The following is a 12,742-nucleotide window of genomic DNA, read 5'->3' on the forward strand; positions in this document are numbered from 1 at the left end:
AAAATCTGTTCTGGCCGATAAGGTGGGGTACATTGAAAACTATGCTGTAAGACACAAGGCAGCCTGGGGTACTTTATTCCTCTACTGCAATTAGTTATTTGGCTTTCTCTTTATTCTCTCTACCATACTGTTAGTGCTAGAAGGGAAAACTTCTTTGGATTTACCCCACTTCATCTACGTAGTGTGTTAAGTGTGATAGCTCATCATAGCTACTTATTGAACAAAAGGATCTGTACAAATGTCCTACTATAAATATAAACAAGATACTGAAAGATTTTAAAGTAGAAGGACTTCCATGTGTAAAACAAGAAAGGGTCTTGAAAGACAAGGCATCCAAAGAGCGGTTGATTGCAAAGAGAATGTCCTCTTTGTGCATTGCATGAGCGGTGGGTGCTTTTGAGCATAGTGGGTATGTCAGATCGCCCGATGCCGGAACTGAGGCGGAGGGTTTATTTAGAATCGTACTTCTCTAGATTGTCGGTTAGGGCGGTGAGGCTGCAATCAAGATGTCATCTGGGGCTCAAGTCTCAGCCTAGGTGGGATCAGCTTTCAAGCTCACAGTCATGGCTGTTGGCAGTTTGCAAGTCCTCCTTAACTGTTGGCCAGAGACAAAGGGAAGCTGACAACATGGTAGCGGGCTTCCCTTAGAGTGAGTGAGAGTGTCTAAAACTGACACCACAGTCTTTTGGTAATCTAATCTCAGAAGTGACATTCTTTGCTACATTCTATTCACTGAACATGAGTCACTAAATCTAACCCACATTCAATGAGAGGGGATTACACAAGGAGCCAGGGTTACTGGGGGCCATCTTAGAGGCTCTCTATCACAGTAATATATGTCATTTAACAAAGTATGTAAAAAATTATTTAGTATGTAATCGATATATAAAAATATTACTAATAGATATTTAATATTTTGGTACTTAGCCTACAAAATGCAGTGTGTATTTTACACTTACAGCACATCTCCATTCAGATGGTGTATTTTCTTTTTTTTTTTTTAAGATTTTATTTATTTATTTGACAGAGAGAGACACAGCGAGAGAGGGAACACAAGCAGGGGAAGTGGGGGAGGGAGAAGCAAGCTTCCCACATAGAAGGGAGCCTGATGCGGAGCTCCATCCCGGGACCCTGGGATCATGATCGGAGCCAAAGGCAGACGCTTAACGCCTCAGCCACCCAGGCGCCCTCTTTTTTTTTTTTTTAAAGATTGTATTTATTTGAGAGAGAGAGAGAGAGATCACAAGCATCAGGGAGGGGCAGAGGGAAAAGCAGACTCCCCGCTGAGCAAGGAGCCCTACCTGGGACTCCATCCCAGGACCTCGGGATCATGATGGGAAGGCAGACGCCCAACCCATCGAGCCACCCAGGAGCCCCAGATGGTATTATATTTTCATTCGAAGGACTTGATCTGTATTTAGTTATCATAAAATTTATAGTTAAAAAAGTAGAGGGGTGCCTGGGTGGCTCAGTCGTTAAGCGTCTGCCTTCGGCTCGGGTCATGATCGCAGGGTCCTGGGATCGAGCCCCGCATCGGGCTCCCTGCTCCGCGGGGAGCCTGCTTCTCCCTCTCCCACTGCCCCCTGCTTGTGTTCCCTCTCTCACTGTGTCTCTGTCAAATACAATCTTTAAAAAAAAAAAAAAAAAAATTTTAAAAAAGTAGATCCTCACACCTGAGTTCCAAATATACTTAAATGCAACTGAATCAAGTATCTGTTTTGAAGTAGAAATTAAATTGAACTAAAAGTATAATCCCTCAGTCACACTAGTCATGTTTCAAGGGCTTAATAGCCACATGGCTACCATATTGGGTATCAGAGTTCTGGAAGTTTGGCTGCAAAAGGAAGGAGGGAAATAAAATGATACTTGAAAGGAACAGGAAAGTGGAAATTAAGATAATAGAAATCAATGCACTTTGTGTGTGTGTGTGTGTTCTGGGGAGAAGGAAAAAAATCTAGGGTGATAGAAACCCAGGATATTTGGATTATTTGGATTTGGATTATTTGGATTTGGATTATTGATTAGATTTGAGTGGAGGTGCAGTGAGTACAAAAACCCTGAAGTGATGAATGGCTTGTGGTAGGTACCTTGTATTCTGAGTGTTGAAATGTGAAAGCATTGGGTGTGGGAGACTGAAACCAGAGGCTTTTCAAACTGTTTTTTGAGTTTGTCACTCTGTTCATCATTTTTTCCTAGTGTGTATGCCAAGACAGAGAAAGGCACTTGGAAATGGAACCATTTCCTGTGAACTCAGAGGAGAGAGACCCTTTCCTGACCAGGACCAGAGTGTTCTCAGAATAGAAAGAGCTCCCTGGGCATGGGGTTTCTGTCCAAGCCACTCTTTCAATCAAATGTTATTTGTAAATTATCACAGAAAGTTTCTTTTTCTTCTCCATTTTGGTGACCAATAGTACTACTGTAGTATGCAGGCTAGATGGCATGCAAAAATACTACGTGTGCCCTGCCCTCAGATCTAAGATATCTGAGCTGCCATTTTCCGGTCTCTAAACATTATTATGCATGGATCTCTGTTATGTTAGATGTGGAAAGGGACCTGAGATCATCTAGTTTGATACCTGTATTTTGTAAATGAAGGAATGGAGGACCAGAGAAATAATTAAGTTAAGGTGACACAAGTAGCATTTAGGACCCTCCCCTGCTTTTTGATTCCCAGTACATTGTGTCCACAACTCCACCTGGAGAAGTAGCAGTCTCTGTAGGTGTGAGTGGGCATTTGCACATCTAGCATCTGCATTCCTATTTAAATATCAGGGATTAACCTTGTTAAGGTTATCGAGAGGGTTTGGTACCATGTTCTGTGTGCTTTGGATCAAGTTTCTTAACCTCTATAAACCCCAGTTAAAGGGCAGTGACCACTGCCTCATGAAATTAAATGTAGCAAAAAGGCTCCTGCACCGTGCTTAGCGGTAGATACTAAGTAACGGCTCACGTTTTTCTTCTCTACCACTTGGCTTTTGCTCATTCATTTTTTGTTGTTATTTTGTATGAATGTTTCAGCTCCCAAAGGGATGATATAGTATAAGAGTTAAGAGCACTGGCTTTAGAATCCAACAACTTGGTTTTAGATCTCCATTCCAGCAGTGATAGTTAAGTTCTTTAAACACGCTGCACGTCAGTTTTCTGCATCTGGAACATGACAATGGGCACACTTACCGTATACAGGGCTGTGAGGATGAGTTAGTAGGGCAGTTTCCACCACCAAGTCAGCACTCAAGTGTGCTGTTGTTGATGATGTGGTAATAAAATAGGATGAGGCTATTTTATTTTTCTTTTGTGTCCGTTGGAGGCATTTTGGGGACATGAAAGCACTAGCATTTAATAAGTGCTGACTTTGATGTGAAGAATACCTTTGCCTCTTTATTTGGTACATTATGGCAGACGTATCCAAGAGAGGAGTTCCATTAAGTTATTCTTCCCTCATATTAATCACGGTCCTCACTGGTCATGTTAAGCTATAGCTATAAACATCTGAGTTCTGACCCACAGCAAGTTACTGGGCAAAATGGAGGAGATTTCTTTCCAATCTAGAATTCAGTCTGTTCCAATTTAATCCTGTCCTCCCACCCCCTCCAATAGGCAGGAGATTTAAAGTCTTCCTGAGGATTGAATACTTTTACCTATGTTGGTCTCTTTGAACTTCTCATATCTCTGACTGGTCACAAAATAGTTGATTCTCAGCAATCCACCAAGCTGTCATTCTCCTATGAACTCATGGAACTGATATAACCCTCCCTCTTCTCTTTTCTTCCCTCAATTAAATGATAAACACTTATAGACCACCCTGTCTTGCTGCACTTAACATTCTAGGTGTTAGCAGAGAATGAGAAAGGCCAGGTCCCAGCTGTCATGGAATTTTCATTCTAGAGGCTACATCAAATAATACACAAGTGAATACATGAATGAACAGGATGATATCAGATAGCGATAAATGTGATGAGTACAAAACAGTTACGTGACAAATAGGGACAATGGGTGGAGATCGGCATTGGCTTGTCTTTTGTGTGGTCAGAGAATACCTCTATCGGGGAAGCATTTGATCTGCAGTCTGAATGAGGTCAGGGAGCAGGCAATTTGAAGTTCTATGGTTAAGAGCACTTTGGATAGAGGGAGCAGCCATGTGAATCCTCAGAGAGGAAGGGTTTGGTCTATTTTGGGAAGGAAAGGATGCCAGTGTGAATTACACGCAGAGTTGAAACAGAGTAATCTGAGGGGAGCTGTGTGAATTACACATGGAGTTGAAACAGAGTAATCTGAGGGGAGCTCCGAGGTTTGCAGAGGCTAGGTCAGTGCTTTTGGAGACTCCCATGCATCAGAATCACTTGGGAGTTGTCAAATGCAAGTTGTAGGGTTCTACCCCCAGTGTTTCTGTTTATGTGGGTCTGAGGCAGGGCCTGAATTTCTAACAAGGTGCCTGGTGCCACTGCTTCTGCTCTGAAATCATACCTTGACAGCCACCAAGATGGCTCATCTAGGGCCTTGGAAGCCAAGGATAAGAATTTGGGTTTTATTCTCAGGGCATTTGGAGGCTGGTGAAGGATCATAGGTGGGAGGTGATCAGATTTACATATTTAAACAATCACTCCTGACTACTGCAGAGAGTAGATTTTAAGGCACAAGAGGAAAAACAGGAGAGACCGGTCAGGAGGCTATTGGAACTGTCCAAACAAGAGATGATGCTTTAATTGCCAGGGTGGTAACAGAGAAGCTGGTGACAAGTACACAGATTCAGGGTGTGTTTTAGAGTTAAGAGCCCACAGGACTTGATAGTGGCTTGGAAATAGATGATAGTGACAGAGAGGAATCAAAATATACCTAAGACTTTTGCTTGAGTTAATGGGATGTTTAGTGTAGTGCCATTTACAGGCATGGGGAAGAGTGGGGGAGGTTTGGATGAGAATGAGGATGAGGGGTGGAGAGGAGAATCAAGAGTATGGGTTATGAGATACATATTGAACATTCAAATGGAAATGACCATGAAACTATTGGGCATATAGATCAGAGTTCAATAAACAGGTCAGGATTGGGAAAATGAATTTGGGAGAGTCCTTAACTTAAAAAATGATAGTTAAAGCCTTGGAGTTTGATGAAATCCTCTGGAGGTGAGAGTTGTAGAAAGAGAAAAGGGCAGGGAAGGAGCCTGGGCAGGGAGATGAGGGCATTGTGATTGAGGAGTGACAGTGAAGAAGGAAGAACATAGTGGATTGTGTTGTTACACGAAGAAGCTGAGGGAAAAGAATTCCAAGCACAGTTGCTGCACACCTATGAAATGTGTCCTTATTGGAATTTAAGAACTTACTCATGTGTAACTGCGATGACTCAGGTAATTGTCTATTAGGTTTGGACACACATAGGTGATTAGTGACCTTGACAAGAGAAATGTCTATTAAGAGTCATATACTTTTTGGGGTCTCCCTTTGTTGCCTTTCATTTATTGCTTATCTTTTAAAGCCACTTCGCTGTATTCACTCTACTTCATATAAGCTCATCAAGAAAGGGACCTTTTGTTGTTCTTAATTGCATTCCCTCAAGCATGCAGCACAATGTTATGCCCACCATTGGAACAGATTTTTATTGAATACAATCTTCTCTTATTTCATTGAACACAGCAAGAGACACTAAGAAATTGCTTTGAGGAATTGGTCTGCAATTTATAGCTGAAATGCGTGGTTTAGGGGCCACCAGACATGGCCAGTTATTTTGAAGGGCTGCCTCACCAACACTTACCGTCATCATACATCTTTTTTGGGAGCCCTCTATACTGAGATAGGGTGGCTGTTCAATTTCTTTTTGGTCATTAGAATGTAGTATGTAAAAAGCCTATTGTTTTAAGACTTATTATTCCACTTTTACATTTTTGTCTTTAATATTGAAGCTGTATTTTGTATAGTACTTCCCTGAGTGAATCTATAGGAGTACTCTATAAATATAGCAAACACATGAGATCCCAGTGAACTTGAGTAGCTTCTTACGGATGTACGTGTATCTCATAGATAATTTAAAGCTTCTTTTCGTTCAAACTAAGAGGTATTTGAGTAGATTTCTGTTGTTTTGCTGAGCTCATTTATTGCTTCTTTTCATTTAGTTTAAGGATATTAATATTGACAGAGATGGAATAATGTTTACAATGGGCACATGAGGGACGCCTGGGTGGCTCAGTTGGTTGAGCAGCCGACTCTTGGTTTAGGCTCAGATCTGTGATCTCAGGATTAGAGACTGATATGGGGCTCCACACTGGGAATGGAGCCTGCTTAAGATTCTCTCTTTCTCCCTCCCTCTCTACCCCTACCCCACTCCGTGTGTGTGTGTGTGTGTGTGTGTTAAATAAATGCATCTTTAAAAAAAAAATGGGCATATGATTTTGAAGTGCTTTATAAATCAAGTGTTAAAAAAACCAATCAGTAGTAATAGGATACCGATTGAATTCTGTGTTAAAATTATGTTTTGATATTTTAAAAATGTTATTGCCTAGTGTGAAATTGTACCTTAATTTTCATTATGAAAATTGAATATAATATTGAGATAATTTTAAGGAATAAGGCAATATTTTTTTGGGATGATATATATGTTTATTACCTTGATTATGGTGATGGCAACACAAGTGTATGCATATGTACAAACTTATCAAATTGCATACATTAATAATGTGCAGTTTTTTTGTATACCAATTATACCCCTAGCTGAGGGGGGAAAACAATTATGTGCTTCAAACAGAAACATGCATTCATACGTAAATCAATTGTAAATGAGAGTATAGATGTAAATAATACTACTCAATTCACCATATTCATTTTGTGATGTTATGTCTTGTTATTTTTAAGCCTTGATTAGTGAATTTTTATCCAGACTTAGAGGAGTTTTCTGTATCTTTTTAGTATAACTTCTCCTGCACCACCCTTGTGTGAAATTTGCTATTGTTTTCTGTTATGGGTAGCAGGCTCTATAGTGTGAAAACTGATAGTCAACCTAGGCCACTGGTGAAGAAGAGCTTATGTGAAAATCCCCTGGGTAGGAAAACTGGCTCAAACATTCCTATTTAAAAGGGATGGGTTGGGGTGGGGGTGGGGGGGTTGGCTGAGTGGCTCAGGTGGGTAAGCATCTGCCTTGGGCTCAGGTCATGATTTCAGGCTCAGGGTGGATTCTCGTGGATCGAGCCCAGTGTCAAGCTACTCCTTCAGCAGGGAGTCTACTTCTTCTCCATGGGCACCTCCCCCCGCCCCACCACCACACACACCCCGCCCTGCTCCTGCTCTCTTTCTCTCAAATAAATAAAGTCTTAAAAAAATAAAAGGGATGGGGGCACGTCAATGACATTTACTGTGATTTTAAAATATTAATGAAAACTAGTATTCTTAAGCAGTAAATTATAATTGTTATTGCATGTTGATGTCTTTTTTTTTTTTTTGGTATTACCAGGATTTCCTACACCTGGATTAGGTTATAAATTTTGATTGTTTTCACTATACCTTTGGCTTTGGGTGACATTTAATTTTGTTATTGCTTCAAAGCATCTCAATCAAAAAATTAAGAACATTGGAAGAGATGTGAGTAGGTAAAAGGTATTTTAAAATTTTTGCTGGTGAGTAAAAGGCTGTTAAAGTCTAAAAGCTTCTCAGGATTCAGACCAAATCCAGGCCTCGACCCAGTATTCTTCTCGCTAGACTACATTGTGTAGTAAGCAAACTTTAATTTGCAGACACATTCCCAAATTTAATGTAAATGGATCACAATAAAAAACCAACATATAAATGACCCTACAGGTTCTGCCTGCCTAAAGTCTACTTTTCTTTCAAGAACTGAGTCACATATCTCTTCTCTATGAAGTATACCTTTCCACCCCCACAAAGCTAGTTTCAGCATGCTCTCATTGCTATGAATTTTTAAGGTCACTCATCTATTTTATGACACTTTTTAATTTTTCCTTTGAATTCATTATTTAATTACTTAGACATTGCATCTACCCCAGTTGAATTTCTGGTTCACTGTAGGAAGGTTTTGGTCTGATGACCAGTATGCTTTCCAATTATTATGGCCAAACGTGACAAATACTTTATTATTTGAATAATAGGGAACACCAAGATTTTTTTTTTTTAAGATTTTATTTATTTATTTGACAGAGACATAGCGAGAGAGGGAACACAAGCAGGGGGAGTGGGAGAGGGAGAAGCAGGCTTCCCGTTGAGCAGGGAGCCCAAAGACATGGGGCTCGATCCCAGGACCCCGGGATCATGACCTGAGCCGAAGGCAGACGCTTAACTGACTGAGCCACCCAGGCGCCCCCAAGATGTTCTTAATAGAAGTTCTGTGTAACTACTATTTTAACTAGTGCTTTGTTCTGCTCTCCCTTTATAAGTAGGCTTATCTTTAGTAATTAAAGATGAGTTTTCATCACAGACTCAAAGTACTTTAAGAAATAAGAGTCACACATAGAACGTTAAAACTGTTAATCAGAGTTCATTGTGGTGTGCAGTAGAGAGGAAAGACATCCCAAGGAATTTGACTCACTCCGGACCTTGAAGAATAAAGAATATATGTAAAGGTGGAGAGGATGGGGAGGGCTTTCAAATGGAGACCGGGATGGGCCACATTTGGAGATGATAAAGTGCCTGAGTGATAAAAGCCAGCCCTGGGCAGAGGATGGCAGCAGCGGGAGGTACCTATCAGACCGCAGTACTGCCACTCTCTGAGGCCAAGTCCGCTGTGAACAGAGTTGTCCCGGCTGCTTTACCTCCCTGCCTGTGGCAGTTGGGCTTCTCTTCAGCCTTCCTGATGAAACCCTTAAAGCCCTCAGTTTCCCAGTTATTTCTTGCTAATAAATCCCGTGTGTATTTTTTAGTACTCATCATCTAAAAAATAAAATACAATCAGTGTCTAAAAACCCAACAGATGATTCTGATGTAAAAACTCATTCTCTTCCTTGGTGGGGCAACTTTTTCTTCCCAGTTATATGCATTTAGGTACCTCTTCTTTTGTGCGGAATAATCACTGATGTAAACATTCATTCACTCAATAAATGAGTGTCTGCTGTGTGGCAGGCATTGTTCCAGAAATTCTATGCATTTGCAAATATGTGTGACACAGGGCAGTCCCTACTGTCATGTAATTAATTACTCTTTAATGGAAGAAGACGTGATAAACAACTATGTTACTGGCTGATAAGCCCTAAGGCAAAAAGTAAAACAAATAGAGGTACTATCTTAAAGTTAGGAGCAGACCCTGTGAGGATCTTGAGTCAGGAATGTTACAGGAGTAAAAATAAAGGAGGTGGGGATTATCCTAGGTGTATTCAAGGAAAGGGCAAGAGACACAGTAGTGGAGGGCCATGAGCCCAGGGAGAGAGGAAATTGGAGAGACCAGAGGTAAGAGAGGACAAATTATAGGACTCCAGGTCTTATTCTGGGTGAAGTCAGAAGTCATTGGAGGGAATGAGAGGGAGTGTGGTGACCTGATTTAGGATTTCAGAGGATCCCTCTGGCAGCTTTGTTGAGAATAGAATGTAAAGTGGCAATGCTGGGAGCTGGGAGACCGCTTAGCAGCTTGAACAGAGGTGTTTGTTGATGGATTGGATTGCCAGCTCTCTGTGTTAGGGGATTTTTTTTGGCTCGAGCAACTGGAAGAATTGTGATTTACAGAGATGGGAAGACTTGGAGAGAAAAGGATTTGGTTTGGAGGAGCTGGGAAGAGGACTCGGAAGTTAAATTAAGTTGGAGATTCCAGTTAGTCATATGACTCCAGATGTCAAGTAGGCGTTGGATTTACAAATCTGGATTTGAAGGGAGAGATCCAAGGTGAATATTTGGCATTTAAAATTTTCTTCATACAGATTTTGCAAAATTCTTGTTACATATATTCACAATTTTTAAGATTCATTTTTGTTGCTGTTGTAAAATAAGTTTTTTTTGTTATACTTTCTGACTAGTTTTGCATTTGTTTATATAGGCCATTGACTTTAGTGTGTTTATATACCAAGCTGCTTTATTGAATTCTCTTATTTATCAAAGTTTTAAAAAATTGATTTCACTGATTTCCCACCTCCTTTGACTTTTCTGTGGATTTTTACCAAACTGTTCAGTTCTGTGAAGTACCAGTTTCTTTCATGGCTCCATTTGATGTCCTGTGCCTGAAATATCAATTATTTCTTGTTTTATTTCCTGTGAGTTTCTATTCATTTCCCTAAACTCAACTCATGTTTCCCATCTGTAAGACATTTCTGGGTTCCTAGGAAAGTTTCTCTTTCCATGAGCTTCTCTTTCCATCACCTGTGTACCTACATTGGAGCAGTCATCAAACTTTATCATGATTTTGTATCTATCTATTAGTCCGTTGGAGGTTTGAACTCTTTTGGGGTAGGAACTGGGTCTTACCATTTTTCATCCCCAGTATTTAGCTGAATCTGCTACATAACTGTCTGTTACAGGGTAATTGTATGTTGAATACATGAGTAGTTAATTTCTACATATTAAAAACATTTTGAAATTGGATAAAGTTTTTCTTTATATAGATTTTATAAGTGTGTTAAATTTATTGTAACTTTTAAAAAATTCATTTTTGTCACTAGTGTAAAAGAAGTATTTTCTCAAGTGCATTATATCTCTGCAATTATACTCGTAAAAATTGAAGGCCTGTTATTTTAGAAAATTAATGTACAGTGTAGGAAACTTGTTTCTGCTTTTCGTGCTGTCGAGTGCATAAAGGTGCTTGGATTTATGAGACCTTAAATTTTGAAAATACTAAATGGGTGGATGTTACATATTTATTATAAAGAAGCTCTTTTATCTTGTTTGGTTTTTACTTTGTGTAAGAAATGGGGAGAGGGAGGAATTAAACTTTATATTTTTCTGGAAAGCGGTAGTAGTTATTCTTTGAAAAGCAATTAGCTTTTCATAAAGGCAACATTTTCAAAAGCTTTAATTTGCATTACTTAAAAATAGGTATATGTCATTACTAGTAGTTACTTTATATTTATTTTTATGTTTTATTTTTTCAACCCATCAAGTCATTGAATTGACCCATGTGAATTTTTTCAGGATGTCTACTACCTGTTTCTGTTATAAATAGGTTAAGAGGTAGTCCTAGTGACACTGTAACATTTATTAGAGTAATTATTGATAGAATTTTTTCACTGAAGCAGAAATATATTTTATCAAATAACCAATCACAGTTCATTGTTCATTGCTAAGTGCAATGGAAAATATAGCATGCTTCTTTCTTGCAGGGAATTATAAATATGGGCAGAGAGAGGAAGCTGGTACCCAGGAAAAAAATGGAAAAGATGTTAAATTTATGGAATCTGTTGTATATGCTATATAGGGAGAGACTCTCTATGTTGAGGGGTGAGGGGAGGGTAGTTTCAGCTAGACCTCAAAGAGTAGGTAGGGGTTATCTGGATAGAGAGGCAGAACACAATAGATTGGAAACAAATAGAATGAAAGGCACATAGGTAAGAGCTGTTATAAGGTGTAAGAATGAGATGCTGATCTCCATCCTGACACAGTAAGGATTTTTATAGTTTATCTCATCAAAGAAAATGTTACACTCTTGCTTTACTATAATAAAACCACATTAATTGAACTTAATGGAGGTGAATATCAGGTCTGTTTATTATCATGTTTCTTTTTATTACCAAATGATGTAGTCATATTGTTGAAAACAAAAGAAAATGCCAATTAAAGAAGGCAAAAAAAAAAAAATCCTTAATTCCAACATCTCTAATACACAGTAAACATTTTGGTGCACTTTTTTTTCTAGATGTGAAAAACATGGACATACACATTGTGTTTTTATTAAGTTAGATCATATTAGAAAGTTATTTTAAAAATCGATAGATTTTATTTTCTGTGTTTTGTTTTTATTTAAGGAGAAAACCAAAAGCCAAGGCACCACGTCCTCCAGCTGAGACCAGATATGTTGATGCCTCTTCAGTTGATGATCCTGTAGAATCCTCTGCTTGCATCATGGAACAGAAAGAAAACATGATAGATAAAGACATTGAACTCTCAGTGGTGCTACCTGGGGATATTATCAAATCGACTACTGTTCATGGCAGGTACAATGCAGTAAATGAAAGAGCAGGAGTTCCTTTTCTTCTTCTGTCATTGATACCCTCTGTTATATATGTACTTCTTGATTTCTTCTTTGACAAAATACTTCATTCATCACTCAGGTATCTATTCAATATGCTAAAAGGTGATAACTTGTTTCTAATAATATTTTAGCACCAATGCTATGAATTCCACAATCCCAGTCAAGTGACTCTTGAAATTTAGAACGATTTTTTTCTTTTGCTACTTATTTAATAAGTTTTCTTAAAAAAAAAAAAAAAAAGTCTTTCCCAGATGAACAGTCATTGGTTATATTAATTTTGTTCAGTCCAACTTAGAAAGCCAACCAGACCTATAAGAAAATTCTTTCCCTTCCTCTTCAAATTATTCCTTCTTTTTTTAAGCTGCATCTCTGAAATTTGATTTTGCAGAAGTTGCTAAGTACTCTTAAAATGTCATACTCTTCTTATGTATCAAAAGAGATAAATCTACCTGTAAAACTAGTAGGATTTTTTATTTCTTTGAATGATTTCATTAATGTACTAAAAATGTGGATAAGTTTAATAGAAATGTAAAATTAAACTTTAACCTAGCAAGAAGTGAAAATGTGATTTGGGGGCGCCTGGGTGGCTCAGTCGTTAAGCGTCTGCCTTCGGCTCAGGTCATGATCCTGGGGTCCCGGG

At 38.9% G+C, this 12,742-nt stretch overlaps 1 protein-coding gene across 12 annotated transcripts in view; it reads left to right on the forward strand.

The window, feature by feature from the left end:
• Positions 1-12,742, forward strand: part of COBLL1 (cordon-bleu WH2 repeat protein like 1) — a 163,969-nt gene that overhangs the window by 89,285 nt on the left and 61,942 nt on the right. For 10 of the 12 annotated variants that reach the window (XM_081814278.1, XM_081814279.1, XM_031038133.2 and 7 more), the window contains one exon: positions 11,876-12,064. The exons of 1 other annotated variant lie outside the window; for it this stretch is intronic. In XM_081814278.1, the coding sequence (XP_081670404.1) occupies positions 11,876-12,064 (189 nt within the window). Of the gene's footprint in view, positions 1-9,738; positions 9,807-11,875; positions 12,065-12,742 lie in introns of those variants that run through there. One more of the 12 variants, XM_081814285.1, reaches the window with a different exon arrangement.

This window comes from Leptonychotes weddellii, chromosome 3 (assembly GCF_054177405.1).
Source record: "Leptonychotes weddellii isolate Sample4059 chromosome 3, ASM5417740v2, whole genome shotgun sequence".
NCBI classification, from domain to species: domain Eukaryota; kingdom Metazoa; phylum Chordata; class Mammalia; order Carnivora; family Phocidae; genus Leptonychotes; species Leptonychotes weddellii.